The following is a 24,391-nucleotide window of genomic DNA, read 5'->3' as shown; positions in this document are numbered from 1 at the left end:
TCCAATATGCAAGTCTGTTAGGTCTTTTGCAGTCAATAACCATTTTTTTCTGTCTTTTGCAGATGCAAAAGAATTTTTTGAGTATGTTAAATATGAAAGAGCAAAAGATGTGGCACACATGGTTAGAAACTACACAGCCATTCCACAGTTGCTAAAAAAAGTGGAAGGACGAGTTGCCAATACGAGCAGTGGAAAATCTCCCAAATTAGCTTCCTACTATGCATACTGGGAAAACAGGATTTATCAGATGTTGACACAGTTAATTGTGAAGTAAGTAAATTGCTTGCTTTGCTGGATTTTCAATCTTTTATTGTCAGGTTTTTCTGGATCTGTTGGTCAGGGTGTATACTGATACTCTGAGCACCTCGGTGATTTGCAGTTTGAGGCAGATTTGCATTAGTATTGGTTTGGTTTTCTCCTGTGAAGAACAAAGAACTGATTACAAGGTACAGGAGAAACCCAAATTCTGAAAAAATGGCTATTAATGTGCTGTGAGCAGAAGACACAGACAACATACTTTTCCTGCAGTATGTGTAGCTGCATATCCCTGGTTTACTTTTAAAATCAAGTTTTTGTTTTACTAAAGAATGTATTTTTGATAACTTGGTGTCTGGGTGCCAGATGCATCCCTGTGATGCAGGACACACCAGCACAAGAACAAAAGTTTCTTGGATTTTACTTTTCCTGTTCTGCAGCAGCTGGAGCCAAGGAGGTTCCTGTATTGTATTATAAAGATATTATAAATGCTTATACTATAAGCAAGATATTATTACAGTAGAGCATTGCAGGATATAGAAGCTTCCCAGCCATCTCTTCTCATGGTCCATGTCTTTGTAATCCTATCCATGCTCAGCTGCCTTCATTGTGCTTTCTTGGCTGGACTCTAGCAGTGAAGTTTACCACAGTCTCAGGATCTTTTTAAACCATTCAGTTTTTCCAATAGCTTCTCCCAGCTTGTCAAGCTCATGTATTAAATCAGTATTAGTGGGACAATTCTGCTCTGATACACATCAGTGTTTCCAGCTGAACTCAATGGTAATTGACTTCAGACTGACATCATCTAAGCACACACCTGAAAACTGCAGTCTCTCTTGGGCATTTCCTTGGGGGCAGCACTTGATTATTGCATTTTTCAACATGATTTTTCCCTTTCCTTTCCCAGGAATTTGCATGCTTTTAATGCAGCTGTTCTTGCAAATGTGCCACTGTTCCAAACAGAAGCTGTTTTATCTGCTCCTGAGATAATCTTACAACCTAGTGCCAGTAAGATTGACAAAATGACTGCACAGTGTGTCCGAGACTGTGTTGAGGTCACTAAGGTGATTTTTGATAAAGATTTACTTCTCAGTTTGCTTGTTATTGTAATGAATTAATCCTGCTTTATATATAGGCAAGCAGAAATGTCAAAGGGAAGATTCATACTGCTTTATCTGGAAATAAAAATATCCAGTACATTGTTCTAATTTTACAGGCTGTTCTAATTTTAAAAACTGATGATGAAGGAAAAAGTAAGGACTTTGAGTGGCCTTCTCTAAATTATGTCTCTCCTCAAAAGCAGCAGAAAAACAGTTCAGAAAATGTTGGTAGAAGGGTGACTAGGACCCATGTAGGACATCAGTTTTACAGCAGATGGAATATCTAACCTGCTGGCAAGGGTGTAGCAATATTTTCCTGCATAAGTATGTTCTCATTTCACTGCTTTCCAGAAAAGAAGCCAAATATTGTGGCAGTGTTCCTGCCCTGTGCTGATGGAGAAATGATTCTAGATGTCACCTGAAATGAGAACATTTAGACTGTGTTTCCTGTGCTCAGTTTTGCTGTTCTGCTCCCTTGCTGCATCCAGCCTGTTTGATCTGATACCCACATCATGCTCTAGTGTTGCTCAGTGTCAATTTTAAAAGCAGACTGAGTAATGCATGGGTGTGTTTTATTAGGATGAAATTAACTCCTCTTTCAAGTTTATGGGAAAATGTAATCTCTTTCCCTGCTGTCAGAAAAACAATTGATTTGGGAAATCATTCACACCACCTCCTACATAGTCTTCTAAATAATGATGAATGATTTGACTAAAATAACTTTCTACAAAGTAACTGTTTTTCCACCCTGTCTTGAAAACTCCAGCATTTTGTCCGGTGGATGCATGGTACATGTATTGAGTGCCCTCCTCAGCATGTCAAGGAAGATGAAGTTTCTACTTTCAGCTTTTACAGTGATGTCTCCCAGAACCCTCTTGTAGTCAAGCAGGCTGTTCTCATCACTCAGAATGTCCACAGTCTCCTGGCTTCCCTCAGCAACTATTTGAATGAGTGGAAGAGGTACCACGTGCTGTGGAAATTAGACAAAGGCATAGTCATGGAAAAGTTAGCTACAGAAAATCCTGCTTGTGTCACCTTTGATGAAGAGCTGCAGGTCTATATGAAGGTAGCTCAAGAAGTGACTCAACAGCCCTTGGTTAAAGATGAGCAATTTATCAGGCTTCAGCTGGCTCCTTTAGCCTATGCCCTTCAGGAGAATGCCAGAGGCTGGGTGACTTCACTTGGGAAGGTGCTTAATGAGTCTGCAAGACAGGAGCTCTTCAGTCTCCAGGAGAATATTCAGGTAGGTGTTTTCAGTTCCTCTTGTATGATACAGCTAGCAAGGAGCAGCAGGTGACAATCTGAACCAAGCTCCAGATAGTTTCAAGCAATCTGGTGTATTCTGGGGTGCCATCTGAGGGGAGGGAGCTGTCCCTCTCTGTGGATCAGAAACAGGAGACAGTGGTAACATGAAACCCCAGGACCCTCTCAATCCTCTACTGCTGAAAGGTTCATGTGGGTGATTCTGAAGTCCCCTTTAAACTGCTGTTCACAACTTCTGTTTCAGTTGTAGCAAAAACATCCCTTCTTTACTGGGGTTTACTTTATTTTATTTTTTGTGTGTGTTATCTTTATCACATAGTCTGAAAGTAAAAATGAATCTGCATGTTACTTACTTGTGTTTTGTGTTTCACTAATAATTAGACTTCTGCCTAAGTGTTTTGCAGTGTTGCTTCTGGAAATTATTTTTACTTTCTACAGAGCTTATCACAGAATCTTAAGATATCTCCAGATTCCCTGGAAGATCTGAGGAGTCTCCTTGGCACAATTGCAGAGGTCAAAAGCATGTCCCTCAAGGTGGAACTGAAGTATTTAGACATATGGGAGAGATACCGAACTCTGGCTCTGTACAATATTCCAGTAAGTGCCTTGGTTTATAAAAGAGTTCAGATTTGAGCTGGGGGCAAAAATGCCTCACGTTTCATTGAATAAATATTCATTTTAAGACATTTTACAGAATCAGTATTGTTGAGGTTAGAAGGGATGTCTGGAGATTGTCTAGTCCAAATCCCCTTCTCAAAGCTTCAGTTTACAGTGAACACACTGCATGTGTTTGAACCTGATTCAGATCACTTCGATGCTGTGTTTGTGTTTTGTAAATTTATAATGTGAGCACTTGCTCCTCACTTTCTTGTGACTGATTGTTGTGAGAGGTGTTACTTGTTTTGTTTTAGGTAGCTAAAGAAGAGCAAGAGATGGCTGACAATATTAAGGAAAAGTGGGAGGCTCTCTTCTTGGAAGCATTAGAAGTTGACCACAATCTTGGAGGCATAAAAAGAACATTTTCAAAGGTAATATTTGTATTAATGTTGAAAAAAATTAGAAACAGAAAGATAAACAATTTTAACACTGTTCTCTTTAGGTTACACAGCAACAAATTGAGGAGTACAGCAAAGAGACAGAAGAGTTCTTCCAGAAATTCATGGCTGAGGGGCCTGGTGCTGTTGGGGAAGATCTTGATAAGGGTAAATGGATTAAAGCAATTTCTTAAAAATATTAGTCCCTGGACAATTCTTCAAGTTTTATGTAAAAGAAGAAAATTGTGCTTTCCTTTTTAACATGCAAACTGATAAACCAGGAATGTGATATTTTCAGTACTGTAACTTCTACAGATTTTGTGCATGTACTCACATTATTTGTCCCTCATGATCTGTGTGACTGTTTATCTAGAAAAAAATCCTCTCCTTTCCCAGGACTGGAACTCATGGCAATTTTTGAAAAAGAAGTGGAAAAACTGGAAAAAAATCGTCAGGAACTGAGCAGTGTTGAGAAACTTTTTGACTTGCCAGCTACAGCCTACCCTGAGTTCATGCAAGCACAGAAATATATGAAAGGTCTGAAGCAGATCTATGAAATTTATAAATTACAAAAGGTAAGTATTACACTGTGTATACACAGATGCACACATATTCATGCATGGATGTATAGAAAATGTAGGGGAGAGAACCTATTTTTTTAAAGGTTTTATTTTTCCAGAATTAAAATACCCTGTAAAGTATGCACTTAAAGATGCTTTTCCCATTCATATCTTCTTTCAATTATTTCTTAGACAGCTTGGTTGTGTTTGGCTAGGAACCCAACTTGGGCAGGAACCTGCCTCTTCCTCTGTTTGCAAAATGTTACTACAATTACATCTGCATCCCAACTGTGGTCTCAGTGTTCTACTGTAGTGGAAAGATGATTTATTTTTGTTAATTAAAAGGAGCCATGATTTTTTTTCTCCCAATGCCTGTGTTCCCAGGCAGCAAAGGAGGAATGGTCTCAGACACTCTGGATAAACCTTGATGTCCAGCTTCTTCAGGGAGGAATTGAAGGATTTCTTAAAGCCTTTCGAAAGCTGCCCAAAGATGTCCGCACTATGCCAGTAGCTTTTCACTTGGAAAAAAAAATGAAGGCTTTTCGAGACTCTATCCCTTTGTTGCTTGATTTGAAAAATGAAGCTTTAAGAGAAAGGTGTGCTTTGATTTATTAAACTCCATTTTCTTTATAAAGGAAAATTTTGTTTGTTTTGTTAGAACTTTTAAGTTCTCTTACTGGGGTCTTGGCATGTCCTACAGCTTGAAACTTCACTTTCTGCTTAGTGAACTTGTGTAATTGCATCCAAGATGACTGGGACACTTTATGTAGTCATAGCACTAGCTTGTGTTTAAACACCAGAGTGCTAAACATTGTTTCATTATTTTGTATTAAATTACAGTTGTTTTCATTTTTACTGCATCATGGTGGCTGGTGCAATTCTTGATGTGTCAATTTAAAACAGGCATTGGCAAGAGCTTATGGAGAGAACAGGAACAAGTTTTGAAATGAAAACAGAGACATTCACTTTGGAGAATATGTTTGCTATGGAACTTCATAGACACTCAGATGTTATTGCTGAAATAGTTGGATCTGCTGTTAAGGAGCTTAGCATTGAGAAGGTAATGTAAAAAATATGTAAAAAATTATAATAAAACTAAAAAGACGTAGATGATAACAGTCTGTGTTTTATATGGGATTTTTGCATTGGGATGTCAGCAATCTTCATGGAGCTGCCATGGTATAATTGATAGTAACTAAGATCAATAGCTCTGTTAATAAGCAGCCACAGAATCCCAGCTATCTTGGCTTGGCAGCACCATGTTGGATTTCTGTTATTACAATAAGCAAGTTTGACCTACGAAAAAGAATCTGAAGGAGCATCCACTCTGTTGCTGTAATGATATTTTGAAATACACCTTTATAAACCAGAGTTAGAAAATCTGTGCAGAAATTTTGCTGAATTAATTGATTGAAATTTTATGCTAAGATTATAGTTGTCTAGTTTTGAAAGACTAAAACTTGCACCTTTTTATTTATGCTCACTTGCAGGGTGTGAAGGAAATAGCAGATACATGGGAAGCCCTGAAATTTAATGTACAGACATACTTCAAAGGCACAGAGAAGCGAGGATATATCCTGGCATCTGTAGATGAAATTATAGAGGTTCTTGATGACAACAATGTCAATCTTCAGAGTGTTCTGAGCAGTCGATTTGTGGGTCCTTTCCTTTCAACAGTTCACCAGTGGGAAAAATCTCTGTCATTGATTGGTGAAGTAATTGAGGTAGGGATGAAAGTTCTGGACTAAATAATTAATATGTATTATTTATAATAAAAGTTTTCAATTGTATTTTAATTTTTCTTCGATGGTAACGTTTGATTCTTAGATCTGGATGGTGGTTCAGAGGAAATGGATGTACCTGGAGAGCATTTTTATTGGAGGAGATATCAGATCACAGCTTCCAGAGGAAGCTGAAATATTTGATGGTGTAGACAGGATGTTTAAAAAGGCAAGTAACTGTCTTGACTTGTGATCAGCATAATTATTCAGTGCATTTTGTTTCCAGTTCCATAGTTGGCTGAAGTCTTCCATGTCATTTGTAACACCAAGGCTGCAGCAATAGGAAACCATATTTAAAGCTGTCTAATTCACTTCTGCAAGAATCTATACTGCCTGCACTGCTTGTGTAATTTGTCACTGGTTAAATGCAATCTGATATAATCGCTTGCTGTTCAGTATTTTCTAGAGTTTCTTTTCTCCCAGTGTAGATAATGGATGAAACAGTAGAAGAACCAATAATAAAAAAATGCTGCGAAGCCCCGAATCGTCTCTCAGACCTCCGTCACATAAGTGACGTGCTGGAGAAATGTCAGAAAAGCTTGAATGATTATTTGGATTCCAAACGAAATGCTTTCCCAAGATTTTTCTTTATATCTGATGAGGAGTTGCTTAGTATCCTTGGCAGCAGTAACCCACTTTGTGTCCAGGAACACATGATAAAGGTACAATGTCTGGGTTTCCACAGTGCATGGTGCTTTAAAAAGGTTAAGAGACTACACTGTACATGATGTTAAGGGTGTGCTAATATTTATTGCATACAAAGAGTGTCCTGGCAGTATCTTGAAGAAGCTTCTGCATAACCAAGTCAAATCTGATCAATAGTCTGTCCTTGCTCTCATGCTGGCCAATAGCAGTTACAGTAGAGGATCATTCAAGATACAGCAGAATGATCAATCATTAAAGAACCTCCCTGTACCTCCTGATGGATAATTTTTTTCTGGAAGCAAAATCAGTGTCATTTTGGCCAGATCATCTGCTTGCTTACTCTGCAACTAAGCTATATCTCAGTATTTGTATCAGGTTTCTTAGGAGTCAGATCCATTTCTCTTTAGAATCCATGAAAATTTTATTTCAGAATTAAATTGGGACTAGATACACTCACATCTCTGAAGTTGGTTTTTTTTTCTAAGCTGCCTCTAAATTTCTTTGTTGGTTCATTTCAGATGTATGATAACATAGCCTCCCTGAGGTTTCAGGATGGTGAAAGTGATAAGAAAATTGTAACAGCCATGATCTCAGCTGAGGGGGAGGTGATGGAGTTCCGGAAGGCTGTAGCTGCAGAGGGCAGGGTGGAGAATTGGATGACAGCAGTGCTGGAAGAAATGAGACGAACAAACAGGCTCCTTACTAAGGAAGCTATTTTTAGATACTGTGAAGACAGAAGCAGGTGAAACAATCAGTGTCAAGGATAACCTTGACATACCTTCTATGTTACTATCAGCCTGTAGTGATGTAGAAAAATAAAGACTTAATATTTTTAATTTTTACATAATTTAGCCTGTATTTCTGTATGTGAAAGGATGTGCATACATGAATATGTGCTAATATAACTGACCAGAAAAAACTCTTATCTATTGTGTCTAATTTCCCAAGCCTTAAGTATTTATTTATATTTTTGTGTGCACAGTATGTTTGTATCCCTGTGAAATTCTCTTGGCAATATTTACACATGGAATAGGCAGCATTCCTATCAAAGTATTTCCTAGGCTTTTGCAGTACCACAGCACGCCTTGAGAGGATTCTGTACAGCTCTGGAAAGCTTGGCTCATGTTGTAGAAGGAATTTTTTGGTTTGGTTTGGTTTGTTTGTTTCCTTGTCCTGATCATTACTTAGAATGAACACAGACTCCATCCCTGTCTGTGTTTCCCATAGGGTTGATTGGATGTTACTCTATCAAGGCATGATGGTGCTGGCTGCTAATCAGGTGTGGTGGACTTGGGAGGTAGAGGATGTCTTCCAGAAAGTGAAGAATGGAGAAAAACAGGCAATGAAACTTTATGCTAAAAAAATGCATGAGCAAATTGATGAGCTGGTGACCCGCATTACAAAGCCTTTGAGCAAAAATGACAGGAAAAAATACAACACTGTCCTCATCATCGATGTTCATGCCAGAGACATTGTTGATACTTTCGTAAGAGACAGGTAAACACCAGCCCCCAACCTAGTGATAAAAAAAATGCATAATTGGTATTTCCATCCTCTTGCCTAACAAATCAGTCTCTCCTGTGCAGCATTCTGCAGGCTCAGGAGTTTGAGTGGGAAAGCCAGCTGAGGTTTTACTGGGACCGGGAGCCGGACGAGCTGAACGTGCGGCAGTGCACGGGCACCTTCTCCTATGGCTATGAGTACATGGGCTTGAATGGACGTCTGGTGATCACCCCACTAACTGACAGGATTTATCTTACCCTCACACAGGTAAGGGTAATGTTTAAGGAGATTTTTACTAACAAACCCATTTAAAATACACTTCTGTACAGTAGCGTAATTGTTTTATTGCCATTCTGTTACCTCCTGGATGCCACCGCCAAGGCCAATATGTTTGAAATCTGTTGTACTTCTAACCTGATTGTCTCAAAGATAATACAGGATGCATTCACATCTAAAGCTTTTTCTACCCAAAAGTTCACTTGCTGACAACCTAATATAAATGTAATCCAAGCTTTGCTTTGCTTTTTGGTCTGTCTCCAAAGGCTTTGTCAATGTTTTTGGGAGGAGCACCAGCAGGGCCAGCAGGTACAGGGAAAACGGAAACAACAAAGGATCTGGCCAAAGCACTGGGCTTGCTTTGTGTAGTGACCAACTGTGGAGAAGGCATGGACTTCAAAGTAAGAGACAAAGATCTGTGTTCTTTGATAAAGTGCCAATTACTGCTCTTTTTCAGTGCTCAGGATCAGGGCATAGTCTGAACTTTGGCATAACTACCTCCCTTAGAGATACCATGCCAAATGTTAATGAAATAGAGTATAAAGCCTGTCTATTTTGAATGAATTCCTGAAGGATTTTCAGGTGCTTTCAAGCAGGGAAGCAATCACTAGATGATATGTTAAAACTCATCATACGCAGTCTGCACTGGGCAAGTAATTATTGCAAGACCTTATTGCTAGCTCCTGCATGAATACTTCTGCGAAGGTTTTACCTAGTCATGGAGAGTTTTGTTGGTGCTGAATGTTTTATTTATCATTGCTGAGATGTTTTCTTGTTGTTTTTATTAGGCAGTTGGTAAAATCTTCTCTGGTCTTGCCCAGTGTGGAGCATGGGGATGCTTTGATGAATTCAATCGTATTGATGCTTCTGTGCTTTCAGTCATTTCTTCTCAGATTCAGACTATTCGAAATGCTTTAATGAATCAGCTGAAAATATTTCAGGTAAACATCAAAAAAGAGGAGTAATTGTGAAAGCTGAGCATGCCAAACTCCAGAATATGTCCTCTCAGTTTGAGAGATGTTAAATGGTTGCTAGTTTCCTGATCCTTTGCAAGGTTCTTCCTTTGTGATGTGAGATGGAAGTAAGCTTAGTAGGATAATAGTAAGTAATACATAATAGTGAGTAGATGGCACAGTGGTATAGTAGTAATTAAGGAGAGGAATAACTTGATGTGAATCCTGAGGCTTTATTTACTGATGTTTATTGGAATTCAAAACCCTCAGACAGAAAATTTGATTGAGAAGTGTGAAATGTCTTGCTGTTTATGTTACAAACAGTGGGTGTATAGCTAAAGCCGAATATTTCAACATGTTGTCCTAAGTGTGTAGCCCAGTATTGCTGCTTTTCTGTCTCTTTTGGAGCAATTCCAGATACGTGTAGTTCTAATGTTTTCTTATGCCTTCAGTTTGAAGGACAGGAGATTGCCCTTGACAGCCGTATGGGCATTTTTATCACAATGAATCCTGGTTATGCTGGCCGGACAGAGCTCCCTGAGTCTGTGAAAGCTTTGTTCAGGCCTGTGGTGGTCATTGTACCAGATCTTCAGCAAATCTGTGAGATCATGCTTTTTTCTGAAGGGTTCCTTATGGCAAAGGTACGAAAATTTTGTTGCTACCCATTCCCATTTACACAGCCATGTACACCATGGTCAGTGTTTGGTTGTGGCTTACACAACTGTGATTCTCTTAATTAAAATCTCAAACAGGTCCTTGCCAAAAAGATGACAGTGCTGTACAAACTTGCAAGGGAACAACTTTCTAAACAGCATCATTATGATTTTGGACTGCGGGCCCTTAAGTCTGTGTTGGTGATGGCTGGAGAACTGAAAAGAGGATCAGCAGACCTCAGTGAGGTAGATTTCCTATAGTTGCCCTGGGCAGATAATCTTTTTAATTAGGAAGAGGATGTGCTTACACATCTGCTGTACTTGGTTGGCTTTGGAAATAGGAACACTGGTGTTATTTATGTTTGTATTTAATTTTGTTCTCAAGGGACTGCAAAACTTAGGTATGTTCATAAAACAGCTGGTCATTTTAACATCAAATCAGGGAAGCTGTGGTGTCAGCCACTCCAGATGTTTGGCATGTGGTTAATATAGTGCAAAAAAGTAGTGAATTATTCTTCGCTACTCTGCTGCTTAACCCTTAGAAAAGAACCTTTGGTTGCACTACTAGCAGACACCAAGAAAACATTCTCACAGCTGTACTGAAGTAATCAGGTAACAGGCCTTAGAGATTTTTGAGTTTGCTATATATTAGATGATTGGTTAGCTGTTTGATTCTGCTGTGTTTTGTCTAGGAAGTTGTGCTGATGAGAGCTCTACGTGATATGAATCTTCCTAAATTTGTGTTTGAGGATGTACCTCTCTTCCTTGGCTTAATCTCAGACCTGTTTCCTGGCCTGGATTGCCCTCGAGTCCGCTACCCTGACTTTAATGATGCTGTAGAGGAAGTGCTGAAGGAAGGGGGTTATATTGTTTTACCAGTCCAGGTATAAAAAAACATCAATTGCTTGACTTTTGTTGTAACTGTGGTAAGGCTGGAAATGCATTGCTGCACTCTGGAGTGGCTTGAGGAAAGCTTAACAGATATAGACCAGTTGCTTATCTTATCCATAGAAGAATTACAGACAGCACTCCACTGAATCAACATTTATTTTCCAGGTGGATAAAGTAGTTCAGATGTATGAGACAATGCTAACTCGTCACACTACAATGATAGTTGGACCTACTGGAGGTGGCAAGTCAGTTGTCATTAATACTTTGTGCCAAGCACAAAACAAGTGAGTATAGGATTTGATACATGGAAATTATGTTATAAAATGGCATGGACTGCATTATTCAGTCCTGTGTTGTCATGATGGGCTTAATAGTTGACCATAATATTTGCATGGGTTAACATGAGGTGGTATGGTGTCATTTTAATATTGCTTTTCTTGCTGTATCTTTAGGCTTGGAATACTGACAAAGCTTTATACACTGAACCCTAAAGCTATGAGTGTGATTGAGCTGTATGGGATCCTTGACCCTACGACCAGAGACTGGACAGATGGAGTCCTGTCAAACATTTTTCGTGATATCAACAGGCCCACTGACAAGAAAGAACAAAGGTAGACAGCTGGAAATGATTGTGAGGATTTTTAGATACTGAGCTTTATGTATTGTTTTGGTTTGGTTTGGTTTTTTTAATATTTGATACCACACTATTTAAAGAACAAATGCTGAATAAACAGAAAGTGTCTAGAGGTCTTTCTGCCTTCTGTGAGTTTCCAGCTTCAGTGGGATGGATGTAAATTGTGATTATCAAGGATGAACAGGAGGCTTCAAAACACCTGAAATGACATTCACACCTTTGATCTGAATTCTGAAATACATGTTAGTAAAATCACAGATTAGTCAGTGGCCCTTGGCTCCTGTATCCCCAGGTACATTCTTTTTGATGGAGATGTTGATGCTCTTTGGGTTGAAAACATGAATTCTGTCATGGATGACAACAAATTACTGACCCTGGCAAATGGAGAGCGGATTAGACTTCAGCCACACTGTGCTTTGTTGTTTGAGGTAAATAATTACTATACTGCTTAATAATTGGGAAGGGTTAGAAGCAGATGGGTCTACAAAGCCTGTGGTTACTGTAGTTGTTCTTTGTTTAAGTGTATGGTAACCTTGTATGATTATTTTATAGGTGGGTGACTTACAGTATGCATCTCCTGCCACAGTGTCCCGCTGTGGAATGGTCTTTGTAGATCCTAAAAATCTGAAATATACACCCTACTGGCAGAAGTGGGTTCAAGAAAGAGGAAATGAGGTGGGAATTTCTTCACTCATTCAGACAGTATCTTTATTAAATATTGAACTATGGACATTAAAAAAAAACAACTTTGTAAAGGCAGTCTGATTTTTCTGACAACAAATCACTGGACCTGCAGCACAGGGCTGAAGTGCATTCCCAGCTTTTCTAAGTTCTGGTTGTTTCTGAGAAGTGAAGAATCAACAAATCAGTTTATCTGATCTCCAAAGAGTGAGATTGCTGAGGTTCTTATTTCTTAGATTTAGATTAAAAACTCAAGTCCACAGAAGGCTGAAGTAAGGTTGCTGTGTGCTCAGTTATTCTCCTCTTCCTTCCTCAGCAAGAGAGAATCGAATTGGATCGACTCTATGAAAAATATGTTCCCTGCCTTATTGATATGATTGTAGAAGGAATTGTGAATGGCAGACAAGAAGCAAAGCTGAAGACCATTGTTCCTCAAACAAATTTAAATATGGTGAGGAATAAAGAATACAGGTTGGAAAGGTTTATCTAAAAATAGAAATGGAACAGCGGAAAAAATAGAAATGAAACAGCGGAAAAAATAGAAATCTCTCGAAGAAAGCACAGGAGTAGAGTCCATACTGAAATGTCAGTTTGCTAGTGATGAGCATCTAGACAAAAAAAATAGTTCCTAACAATACTCTTTTACCATTGTTGATACTCATATCACACCTGGAAGGACAAAAGATAGCAAAAAGTCCAACAGCTGAAAACACATCAAGAGTTTTCTTGCATCTAAGTGGCAATTCTATTTACAGTTTTGTCTTGTTTTACAACAGGTGGTGCAGTTGACTGTGATGCTGGACGCTCTAATTCTGGCACAGCCTGATGATCTTGATATTCTGGAGTGTTTTTTCTTGGAAGCTTTGTATTCCTCCTTAGGTGCTACACTTCTTGATGCTGAGAGAATTAAATTTGATGAAACTGTTAAACGTATTTCCTGCATGTCTACTGTTCAGGATGATAACATCCTGGCCAAACCTGGGGAGCTGCCAGGTAGGATCTTGTAATAATTTTGTCAGAGTGCCATTAATTATGTTAGAAGCTGAAGAGATAAGCAGTGAAAGGAAAGCCAGTGAAAGGTGCTTAAATAACAATAGTATGATCCAAGTGCTGGACTAGGAGAATTTTCATTGATGTCTTCTTGGGTTAAATGACAAGTAAACAGAACACAGAGTTGGCCAACTTTGTCCAGAATCTTCCACTTCACTTTCATAGCAGTCATATTATTTTCTTATGCAATATTTCAGTGTCCCAGAAAACCTTCAAGTTGCTTAATGGTTTGCAGGTCAGCTGCCAACTCTGTATGACTTTCATTTTGATGCATCCCAAAAAAAATGGGTACCTTGGATGAAGCTTGTTCCTGAATATATTCATGATCCTCAAGTGAAATTTCTTGACATTTTAGGTGAGTATAAGAGAAAATACAGTGATGATATGCCTGTAATTTAAAATGTGAGACCACTGAGTGCATGGCATTTAACATGAGACATCCTCTTTCTGTATGGAGGGTCATCTACTCAGTTTCTGTTTCTTGTGATGGCACAAATCAGTTTCTTCTTTCTTGTTTAGCAGCAATATTTGGTGTTTACAATGCTGTGTAATAAAGAAAATGAAGAAAATAAAGAAATGAGAAAAGGATGATAAACTTGTTTCAAATATAGCTTATTAGGAGCTAACAATGCCTTTTACAAGCCAGAATAGCAGAATATTCAGTCTGTTCTACCAGAAACTCTAGGGAAAATGTCAGCTTCATGGTTCAAGTATTTGGTAGAAAAAAATTAAATTCTTGAGGCTGTTATTGGTTACTTCAAACACTGTGTAATGGTGACAGGTGCTTTTCATAGTTAGGGACAAATGAATGCAGGTTACTTTATAGTAATACTTCAGCCAGCAGAGGTTAACTTCACTGACACAAGGGATAATTACATGATCTCTGAAGTTGCTCCTAGTGGCAGGCTATTCACATAGAACAAAAATAATTTCTGTAGAGTTCTGGGAAAATGCTTATGATCCTAATAAATCCTGATTATGTCTTTGGATAGGGATTAAATTGAGCTTGGCCAGTCCATGACCCTCCTATATGGAAGACAGGTTTTTTTAAAAATATATCTATAGGAGAAAAGTCCTCAGTGATAAAACTGAAAAGAGGTGATTGAGCAATTAAAATTTTCTTTCAACATTATTAGTGAGTTGGTGTTTCAGGTTATGTCTTTGTGCAACTGCATGGTAATACCTTGGGAGTTTGATCCAGCACTATTCTGTAAATAAAAATCCCCCCAGCTGTACTGCACTTTAATTTTACCTGCCCTCATATTCATGATCTTTTTCAGTGCCTACAGTGGATACAACACGCACTACTTGGTTGCTGGAACAGATGGTAAAAATAAAACACCCAGTTATTTTTGTAGGTGAATCAGGTACATCTAAAACAGCAACTACACAAAACTTCCTGAACAACCTGAACAAAGACCTTAATGTATGTATAAAGCCTTTTCCCTTCCTTGTAAAGCTGCATTTTTATTTCTTGTCCTTGTGTTAAATTTGCTTGGTGAAGCCTGAACCTGTGGGTAGCAATATTGAGTTCAGTACCCTGACTGCAAGCTCAGCCCCAAAGTGTGTGAATAATTTGAGAGTCCTTCAGGACAAAAGATGTTTTGTTGTTTCTTGCCATGAACAAATTTTATAAAGTAAATTTACATTATTGAAGTGCTAAGAACGGGTTTCATTTTCTTGTAATTTGTAATTCAAGTGAATAAATGGACCAGAGAAGTGTTTCCTGTATGTCTTTTGAGTGCTCTGCTTAAAAAAAGGAACAGGTAAAAATCTATTTTTATCTATTTCCTCCCCTTTTCAGATGCTGCTTGTAATTAACTTCTCCTCTCGTACAACATCCATGGACATTCAGAGGAACCTGGAGACAAACGTAGAGAAACGAACTAAAGACACCTATGGCCCTCCCATGGGAAAACGTCTGATTGTGTTCATGGATGACATGAACATGCCCAGGGTGAGCTGCCAGTGCCTTGCAGGGGGGTGGCACTGAGTTGGCTCCTTCATAAGAGATCTAACAAATCACAAGTGAAGGAGATCCGTGGTGGCTGCATAACTGGGTTTCAGTTTAGGATCTCTGGAAGAGCTGGGCTTGCAGGCAGTAGGGGAAGTTTCTGTTACAATGTTTGTCCTATGTATAAGTGAGATCCTGTTGGGTCATTTCTTTGTACCACTACAATCATGACTCTGTAGGCTGGGTATAGAAACCATCCCTTTCTCTTTACAAAAGGGGCAAAGGATTATGTGTGCATTTGGTTTATCTTGATGTGGGGCACTTTGCCCAGAGGAAACGCTGGAATGAATGTTCACAATCAGTGCTAGAGCTTTAGGAACTGTCCCTTAGTTCCTATAATGTTATCCTGAGTATGGAGCACAATATTGCCACATGATAGCAGTAGTTGGCCTGCTGATGTGCTGTGCTTTAAATGTCTTGACTCTTTTGTCTTGCAAGGTTGATGAGTATGGCACACAGCAACCCATTGCCCTCTTGAAGCTGCTGCTAGAAAAAGGTTTCTTGTATGACCGTGGTAAGGAGATGAATTGTAAACTTTTTCGAGACCTGGATTTTATCGCTGCCATGGGGAAAGCTGGAGGAGGTCGGAATGAAGTTGACCCTCGATTCATCTCACTCTTCAGTGTTTTTAACACACCTTTTCCTTCTGAACAGTCACTGAATTTGATCTATGCCTCCATCCTGAAGGGCCACACTGCGGTAACTTCCTTGTTTTTAAAGAATTGCTCAATAGGTTTATTATTTTTTAGATAATTATTCAATCTGACCTGAAATCTTCTGTTATCAGGCTTTCTTCTTATTTAGAAACTCATGCAAACCTTTCCCTTCCTTTTCCCCTTCTCAAGAGATGGGTTAACACTGATTTGGTAAATTCTTAAATGATATCTAAACATTTTAAGTCAGCAGATAACTTGTAAACCTGGTGCTTTATGGAGGTTGAAACCTTGATTATGGTTCCTTTAACCAAGTACACAAAGGTTAGCAAACTCTTTCCTGAATTACAGTGAAAAATGTAATAAAATGCAGTAGACTGCATTACTAGCAAGTAACCTGCAAAATTCTGTAAGAAAAAAACCAGTTTATTTTTCTGCTATGAAAGTGCTGTACAAATTCCACTCATGGAGTTTGATGTTACCTTCATCACCGTGCAAGCTCAGGAATGAAGATGGGTCCTGCCCAAAAGTTTAACTGCAGAATGTACACACTCCAGAGGGATGTGAAATTCTGACAATGTTTGCCCTCAGTTATTTGAAATACACCAAGCAGGGTTAAAAGCTGGAAAGCAGAATATGTTCAATAGCATTGAGTTCTCTCTAGGGAGTCTCATGAAAGTATTTCTTCTTTCTCATGTTTGCAGATGTTTAATGAATCTATAGCAGCCATTTCTGACAAGATTACTCTGTGTACTTTGGAGCTTTATAAACTAATTATTCGTGACCTACCCCCTACTCCTTCCAAATTCCATTACATATTTAACCTGCGGGATCTCTCCAGGGTCTATAATGGACTTATTCTTACAACTCCAGAGAGGTAAGAATAGAAAAATGTCTTCAGTGGTCCTATACCTGTTTGTATTGGATGAGTCTGGGTGAAGATGAGGTAATTTGGTTCATGAAATCAGTCTCAGTTGGTCACTTTTTACTGAACCTTTGCTACAATGAGAAAACATTCAAGAACATCTTAAGCTGATCTTCCTCTTGATGGCAAACACTCATGTGTTAGTCTTATTTAAAAAAGGTATTCAGATGTAAGAATGAAAGCAAATTAATGATCTATCCTTATGAGAGGAACAAAACCAAAAAGCAAAAAAAAAAAGCCAGTGCAGACTTTATTCAGTGTTATTAAACATATGGCCTTAGGAATCGTGTCGGCTCATTTGGTGCAGTCTGATATTTCAATGTTAATGTAGGTTTCAAACAGTGACCCAGATGGTGAGGGTTTGGAGAAATGAGTGCCTGAGGGTTTTCCATGACAGGCTGATTAATGAAGAAGACAAAGCTCTGGTGAGTAATTTCTTTCAATTTTTAGTAGTCACTGACTATTACTATGGCAACTGATTTTCAACAGCAGCATTTTCAACTGTTGCACTCAGGTCTAGCAGTCAGACTACAGGCTTGTCTAACCACTATGTTGCTCCATTAATTTAAAACATTGCTCATAGAGGTTTTTTTCTAAAATAAAGTGACTGTGCCAGACTAAGTGAGCAGATCTGCTGAAGGAATGGAAAGTGTTACTGGGTTTGCCAGGAAAATTGGTCAGCAGTGGCACAGGTGACAAACAGTGAGAGTAGAGCAAGGGAAAGCTCAGGAAATTACTTAATTTTTAAGTCAGTATTTTCCTTTAGGAAGGCTATGCCAGAATGATACACTCAGGTAGGAAAAAGAGGGATAAGAGATGAGTCCTTAAACAATGCATTCAGTTTTGTCTGTTGTGCAAACTGGAAAATGTTCCAAATTATGTCTTAAACATGAGAGAATGACACCAGTTTTACACATTGAGAATTAGGGGAGGATTTGGGTTTACTTAGACAGAAGCAACTTGAAAGGCAACTTGCTTAGATGAAAAGAGGTAGATTAAGGGGGCTTCAGATTTTTCTGCTTAAAACTTTCTTCTCAAATATGGCAAGATACATTTCCAGCTCAATTTTTACAACTCAGAATAATTATATTGCAACCGCTCTGTATTTGTGCATTTGTTCAGACTTACAAGATTTGTGAGAAATCTTGGTAATGAGGCATCTGTAAACGCTGAGAAGGAAGGTTTATTAATATAATATATGAGAAAGTATTTCTTTTATTAGACTTACCCTTTTCTGTCTTAAACTTCTGCAGTCCATTGGCTTGAATGGTTCTTGAAATCTGAGATTATTTTATGTTGTACATAGAACACAACAAGAGGCTGTGGTCTGGATCTTCCAGTGGCCTAAGTATCCAATTGAAATCAATCAGTATTTGAGCAAGAGTCTGTATTATCACTGACTTCAGAATAATCTGCTTTGTTGAGTTGCCTGACCCATTTCATACACTTGAAGGTACAAGATCATATAAAAAACCTGATTGAAGAGCATTTCAAAGATGACTTGGAGGAGGCCATGAGAGATCCTATTCTTTTTGGAGATTTCAGAACAGCACTGAGTGAAGGAGAACCTCGGATTTATGAAGATATCCAAGACTATGATGCAGCAAAAGCTGTCTTTCAGGTAGTGTGCATCAGCTGGGAATTCTTGCCTGATTCTGTCTCTTTGCCTGGGGAATGGGTAGGCGCCTGTCTCAGACTGTAGGAAATCTGTTTTCTTTCTGTCTGCACAAAGAATTTTATGTGCACCCAGTCACGGTCTGCAGGAATGAAAATTGAGGATCAGCCACAGAATCAGCAGTGTTTTCCAGGTTATTTTTCCCTGAGCAATAGGAAAGGAACAACACTACTAAATGGGTTGTTATTTTATTAATTTTATTTCCTTGGCCTCTTAGTAACATACTGCCCACCTTTCTCTGCAGGAGATTTTGGAAGAATATAATGAAGTTAATATTAAAATGAATCTGGTTCTTTTTGATGATGCTTTGGAGCACTTAATCCACGTGCATCGCATCATACGGATGGATCGTGGGCACGCCCTGCTCATAGGAGTGGGAGGCTCAGGGAAACAGTCTCTGGCTAAACTGGCTGCCTACACAGCTGGATGTGAGGTTAGTGACCCTGCACCACTGCAGGATGTGATTGGGCTTAAAAGGGAAGATAAGATCAGGCTGGCATCTCTTCCCTGTGGAGAGAAAAACAGATCCGGGCAGGAAGATGACAGTGCCTGAATCTGGGTTTTGACTCTGGGGACAGAAAACATGAGTGGGTTGGAGGGTGAACAACTCTACTGCTTTTGTTACTTAACTGTAATGCAGGAGCACTCCAGTGCTGCTTGAGGAATCTTATTGTGATTGATGCTGTAATATTTCAGATAGGAAATGTTACTCTCTTAGAGGTATTTTCAGTCTCTTACAGAGGCTTGAAGGAAGAACATAGAAGGAAGATGAATACAAATCAATTTTGAAAATGCAGTCCTGCAGGGCTGTACAAATGTAATTTTAAAAAAGAATGCGCTGCATCATTTTTGATACTTACACATTTCCTGATGATATGGGCCAAAGCAAAACCCTTGATCCAGTCTGACATTCAGAGTTGTCATTGTATGTTGGGTCCATCTGTGTCTTCCCAGTGTATATTTGCATCCTTAGGTATTTGAGATCACCTTGAGTCGAGGATATGGAGAAAATAATTTCCGAGAAGATCTGAAAAGTTTATACCACAAGCTGGGTATTGAGAACAAGTCAGTGGTCTTCTTGTTTACAGATGCCCATGTAGCAGAAGAAAGTTTCCTGGAACTCATCAACAACATGTTAACTTCAGGTGATACAGGCAGCCTCAATTACTCCTGATCAGGATCTAATTGTGACTCCTAATCTCGTGTACCCTTGATCCAGCTGTTACTGTTTCACCCTGTGCCCTCTGCTGCTTTAGTTACACCTTTCAGGACTACTTGAAATGATCTTGGCCTTAATAATGGCATTTTGGCATCTTCTCACAGTACCTTTTGTGTGTCTGGGAAGGCTAGAGCTTTAATTCACACTGATCATGATGTTGCAGGACTCTTTTCCAGGACAAATATAGCTTTTTCCAGTTCAGCTGGACTGCAGCAACTGCTTATATATACACATATATACATGTCCTACACTGTAGTTTAGTATCTTTTCATGTATGCAGCAGCTGAAAATGAGCAGTAGCTGGCACTGTGTGACCACCCTGTCAGTTCCTGCACAGTCTGGTTTGAAAACAGATGTGTTAAATCTTATCCCTTTCCTTGATCTGGTTTTCCCTGTTTCTATTCTGCTTCTGTCTGTCTTTAGGTAACTTAGGCAGTATTTGCCACCTGATTAAGAGGATGAAAATGTGAACTGATTGTTTTAAGACACAAATGAAGATTTTCTTTGCAGAGTTAAAAGCACTTTATGTTCTTGTGTTTGTCTTACTGGTTTCTCTTCTGTCCTTATTCTACAGGAATGGTGCCAGCCCTTTTTCCAGATGATGAAAAAGACAACATACTAAGTCAGGTTGGAGATGAAGCTGCCAAAGCTGGCATTAACCCATCTAAAGAGAGTGTCTGGCAATATTTTCTATCCAGATGTGCAAGCAACCTTCACATTGTCCTGGGAATGTCCCCAGTTGGTGACAGTCTGAGAACATGGTGCAGAAATTTCCCAGGTACAAATTGTACACCCAGCTTAGTCCCTTCTGTGTGAAATAGAGGTTTGCAGGCAAGAGAAAACCTCCAGTGGATGGACACTCTGAGATGCCTGGCAGCTAAAGCTTAGCAGAGCAAGTTTCATGATTAAGGATTTGCAGTGCATGATTTTTTTTTCCAGTTAATTACCACATATTAGTGAGTATTAATGATTACCATTTACCATATCAGTTCATTTTCCAGCTGAACAGCTAGAAATCAATTGGTCATTCTCATTGAAATGGAAAATAATACAGCCTATGTCTGCAGCCTCTCTTCTGTAGATTACAGAAGAATGCATGGTATGAAATATAAAATAATTGTGAAACTAGGAGGGTGGTAAGAGAAACATTTTTGTATCTAAAGGGCATGGTGAGGAGGACACCCACTGTGAAAAAAGATCCATCTGGACCTGGGGGATGCTGCACTTCAGCAGGAGGAAGAAAGGGGTCCTGGGAGAGACATGGGAAAGATGGGCATGGGGAGGAATCCTAATCCAGGAATTAAATTACCTTGTTGCACTTCTTGACTCCTGTAGAGTGGTACAGCCTAAAGAGGAGTCTGATGGGGTTAGCAGGACACGAGTGCAAATCTTGGTTACTCTCAACATGGAAGTACTGACTTTTTGGTAAATATTGTTGCTAAGAAGGAGTGAAATAAGACAGAACCTGCAGATTTTTGATGTAAGTGAAATGAAGCAGTTTAGGGTATAGTTTTACATAGGACCTTCTAAGATAACATTAACCTTTCATTTTCAGGTCTTGTCAACAACACTGGTATTGACTGGTTCCTGCCCTGGCCCCCCCAGGCCTTGTATGCAGTAGCAGAATCCTTTGTTGGTATGTAAAATGTCAGCATTTTAACCCATTAACCCTTGGGATAGCCTAAGAAATACATTCTTTACTTTGCATTTATTGTGGATTTCATAACCTGATGTCCCATTGTGCTTGCAACCTTGAGACTAAATGGGGGATGTAGAATGCCAGTCAAAAATGGGTTTGGATGGAAATTTTTTACTCAAATAGATTTTAAAAATTGCTAAAATTCAAGTTCCAAATTATCCAGACAATGTGGCCTGTCTAACCAGGAGGCCCTGACTCTCTTCTGACTCTGCCTTGATCCTGCCTTTTGCCCCAGAGAGGGCTGTTTTATGCCTTCGTTGTGCTTAAGAAAGAAGGTAACTGGCAAAATTGTAAATAAAACCAACACAACCTTTGACATTTTTATTTCCTCCTGCTTGATTTTAGGAAACAACAAACGTGTTCCATCAGAGAACTCCACCTCAGTTATTGAGCACATGGTCATGGTGCATGAATCTGTTGGGGATTTCAGCAAGAGGTTTATGCAGAAACTGAGACGTAGCAACCATGTAACACCCAAGAATTACCTTGATTTTATCCATACTTATCCAAAATTGCTGGAGGAGAAAAATCAGTTCATTTTAGGTAAGGCCATGTAGATGTTTTCTATTTTTTAATAAGTGATTTAAATATTTCAAAAAGAAAAAAACAGTCATTGAAATTCTGCGTGTCACCCACATTATGAAGAAATAGTTTTATCAGTACTATCTCAAATGCTGTGCTGACATCTGCTATGGACATTGGACCAACATCCTGACCACATATGAATGTTTAGACCCTGCCTATCACAGGGTGGGCTCTCTTCAGATTCTCTAGTGCATGAACTTGATCCAGAGTTTCCAAACCAGACACTCCCCTGCTTGGAGAAGTGTCTGATTAGATCTAATACCAGCTCAGCCTAGCTCAGAGTTTGACATTCTACCTCAAGCAGCAATTCTTATACACACTTCAGTGGGCACTGAAATATGTGAAGAGAATAAAACATGAGCAGTGTAAGAGGGAAAGCAAATTGTGGCACAAGGCCATTATTTGGTAGTTCAGGTGACACCATCTTGAGTGGGTGGCTTAGGAAAGAAAAAATCTTCATAATCATTTCCCTTCCATGATGAAGGTTGCCTTGCTGCAAAGTCCACCTATAAGCATCTTTACCTTGTGTGAGATTGTCTCTAGCTCTGTGGTAGAGCACAACCCATGAGTCACTGATGTTTCTCCCTTTTTTTTTCAACCTAGGACAATGTAAAAGGCTGGATAGTGGCTTGGTCAAGCTGAAGGAAGCTAGCATACAGCTGGTTGAGCTCAATGAGAAACTTGCTGAGCAAAGGATTGTGCTAGCAGAAAAATCAGCTTCTTGTGAGGCTTTGTTAAAAGAGATTTCAGCAAACACAGAAGCAGGTAGGTGGTTTACAGCTGCTGAACTGGCCCATGGGCTTAGCAAGGCTCACACAGTCCGTTGGGTTGGGTTGGGTTGGGTTGGGTTGGGTTGGGTTGGGTTAGAAGACCCTCTTCCCTCTTAAGATCTCCAGCTGCTTCAAGAAGTAACTCTTGTTCTATCTGTGCTGATCTAGAGTTGTGCTATAAGAGTAGCTTCCTCTGTCTTGCTCAGATTGCCATATACATATACATATATATATATATATATATATACTTGGCCTACAATATTTTAGACAATCAAACGTTCACCTTCCCCTGTCTTCCCTATGCAAGGTGTAGGGCATAAAGTGGGAAAGAAGCATTAGCAAGAAGTGGACCTTCTTATTCAGAAAATTACTATTAAAGGAAAAACAGAGGGATGCATGGGAGGAAGAGGGATTATGCATGCTGTTGTGTGGAACTCTAACAGTGTTCCTGATCTAGAGATGGAACTGTAAACACTGGCAAGATAGCAATGAAAAGATACCGATTTGATGTTAATTTCTGATTTTCAATCAAGAGCAAATCCATATTAATGTATGTTCTCTATATGAGTTGAACAACCAGACTGTGGTCCCTCCTTTCCAATTCCTAGCTGAGGAGAAGAGAAAACTGGCTGAAGAAAAAGCTGTGGAGATAGAGGAACAGAATAAGATTATTGCTGTGGAGAAGGCAGCTGCTGAGTCAGCTTTGGCTGAAGTCATGCCCATTTTAGAAGCTGCCAAGATGGAGCTTCAGAAGCTTGACAAGTCTGATGTTACTGAAATCAGGTGACTCATTTGGATGTGCAGTAGCATAAACTCTTGGAAATTCCCTGAGAGACCCACGTTTTCAAGGTCTGAAGACACACCAGTTATTTGTCAGAGATGCTTTGATAGCATGAAAATGTGCTTCTCTGCTGAACTCATTTCTCACTGTGTTTTTTATAGTATGTCTTGTATTTGGGGATAGATAGGGAGGCACATTCAGTCCTTGGCTCTCTCCAGAATAGCAATGGCTCTCCCTTCCCTGCCACACTTGTTTAGTTTCCTTTCTCCAGGACACTTCTGGATTCTTCCAGTGCCAGTGGACTGCTGCTGCACTGACCTAGGGAAGAATATCATGGCTCAGCTTTTTAGGCCTTTGGTATTTCTTTCATCAAATTGTCTGGGCACAAAATTAATTTCTGAGTTTTTGGATAGTAATTAGTTTGTTGTCTGCCCTGGATTATCTTTCTCACTTGCTGTAGGATTTCTTATGTACTGTTCTGTTGTTCTATTGCAGTGACTCTATAAAAGAAAGCACCCATGTCTGACATCATCTGCTTTGTCTCCTCCTTTTTCTCCTCTGCTGTCTCCTTCATCTGTTTTCTAGATCCTTTGCAAAGCCCCCTAAGCAGGTGCAGGGGGTTTTGGAATGTGTTCTTATAATCAGAGGTTACAAAGAAATAAACTGGAAGACAGCCAAAGGAATGATGTCTGAGGCCAATTTCCTGCGGTCCCTGATGGACATGGATTTTGATAGTATTACTCAGAGCCAAGTGAAATCTGTCCGAGGTAAATTACTGAACTGGATACTTG

At 39.3% G+C, this 24,391-nt stretch overlaps 1 protein-coding gene across 2 annotated transcripts in view; it reads left to right on the top strand.

The window, feature by feature from the left end:
• DNAH10 (dynein axonemal heavy chain 10) overlaps nucleotides 1-24,391 on the top strand; it is a 54,741-nt gene that overhangs the window by 13,225 nt on the left and 17,125 nt on the right. For both annotated transcript variants that reach the window (XM_071763047.1, XM_071763046.1), the window contains exons 17-57: nucleotides 63-270; nucleotides 1,163-1,319; nucleotides 2,122-2,598; nucleotides 3,057-3,215; nucleotides 3,530-3,646; nucleotides 3,718-3,820; nucleotides 4,049-4,227; nucleotides 4,597-4,808; nucleotides 5,116-5,272; nucleotides 5,703-5,936; nucleotides 6,040-6,162; nucleotides 6,422-6,655; nucleotides 7,157-7,380; nucleotides 7,866-8,135; nucleotides 8,225-8,408; nucleotides 8,684-8,818; nucleotides 9,206-9,358; nucleotides 9,823-10,011; nucleotides 10,123-10,269; nucleotides 10,716-10,907; nucleotides 11,080-11,198; nucleotides 11,367-11,525; nucleotides 11,841-11,976; nucleotides 12,101-12,223; nucleotides 12,546-12,680; nucleotides 13,006-13,222; nucleotides 13,515-13,634; nucleotides 14,560-14,705; nucleotides 15,084-15,236; nucleotides 15,732-15,992; nucleotides 16,651-16,823; nucleotides 17,203-17,296; nucleotides 18,325-18,492; nucleotides 18,791-18,979; nucleotides 19,520-19,691; nucleotides 20,340-20,543; nucleotides 21,321-21,401; nucleotides 21,810-22,007; nucleotides 22,653-22,814; nucleotides 23,428-23,602; nucleotides 24,186-24,367. In XM_071763047.1, coding sequence (XP_071619148.1) covers nucleotides 63-270; nucleotides 1,163-1,319; nucleotides 2,122-2,598; nucleotides 3,057-3,215; nucleotides 3,530-3,646; nucleotides 3,718-3,820; nucleotides 4,049-4,227; nucleotides 4,597-4,808; nucleotides 5,116-5,272; nucleotides 5,703-5,936; nucleotides 6,040-6,162; nucleotides 6,422-6,655; nucleotides 7,157-7,380; nucleotides 7,866-8,135; nucleotides 8,225-8,408; nucleotides 8,684-8,818; nucleotides 9,206-9,358; nucleotides 9,823-10,011; nucleotides 10,123-10,269; nucleotides 10,716-10,907; nucleotides 11,080-11,198; nucleotides 11,367-11,525; nucleotides 11,841-11,976; nucleotides 12,101-12,223; nucleotides 12,546-12,680; nucleotides 13,006-13,222; nucleotides 13,515-13,634; nucleotides 14,560-14,705; nucleotides 15,084-15,236; nucleotides 15,732-15,992; nucleotides 16,651-16,823; nucleotides 17,203-17,296; nucleotides 18,325-18,492; nucleotides 18,791-18,979; nucleotides 19,520-19,691; nucleotides 20,340-20,543; nucleotides 21,321-21,401; nucleotides 21,810-22,007; nucleotides 22,653-22,814; nucleotides 23,428-23,602; nucleotides 24,186-24,367 — 7,221 coding nt within the window. The remainder of the gene's footprint in view (nucleotides 1-62; nucleotides 271-1,162; nucleotides 1,320-2,121; nucleotides 2,599-3,056; nucleotides 3,216-3,529; nucleotides 3,647-3,717; nucleotides 3,821-4,048; nucleotides 4,228-4,596; nucleotides 4,809-5,115; nucleotides 5,273-5,702; nucleotides 5,937-6,039; nucleotides 6,163-6,421; nucleotides 6,656-7,156; nucleotides 7,381-7,865; nucleotides 8,136-8,224; nucleotides 8,409-8,683; nucleotides 8,819-9,205; nucleotides 9,359-9,822; nucleotides 10,012-10,122; nucleotides 10,270-10,715; nucleotides 10,908-11,079; nucleotides 11,199-11,366; nucleotides 11,526-11,840; nucleotides 11,977-12,100; nucleotides 12,224-12,545; nucleotides 12,681-13,005; nucleotides 13,223-13,514; nucleotides 13,635-14,559; nucleotides 14,706-15,083; nucleotides 15,237-15,731; nucleotides 15,993-16,650; nucleotides 16,824-17,202; nucleotides 17,297-18,324; nucleotides 18,493-18,790; nucleotides 18,980-19,519; nucleotides 19,692-20,339; nucleotides 20,544-21,320; nucleotides 21,402-21,809; nucleotides 22,008-22,652; nucleotides 22,815-23,427; nucleotides 23,603-24,185; nucleotides 24,368-24,391) is intronic.

The sequence above is a fragment of the Heliangelus exortis genome, chromosome 19 (assembly GCF_036169615.1).
Source record: "Heliangelus exortis chromosome 19, bHelExo1.hap1, whole genome shotgun sequence".
In the NCBI taxonomy this organism is placed as follows: Eukaryota; Metazoa; Chordata; class Aves; order Apodiformes; family Trochilidae; genus Heliangelus; species Heliangelus exortis.
The sequence above is the reverse complement of the archived record's forward strand: the minus strand, read 5'-3'. Positions and strand labels throughout refer to the sequence as shown.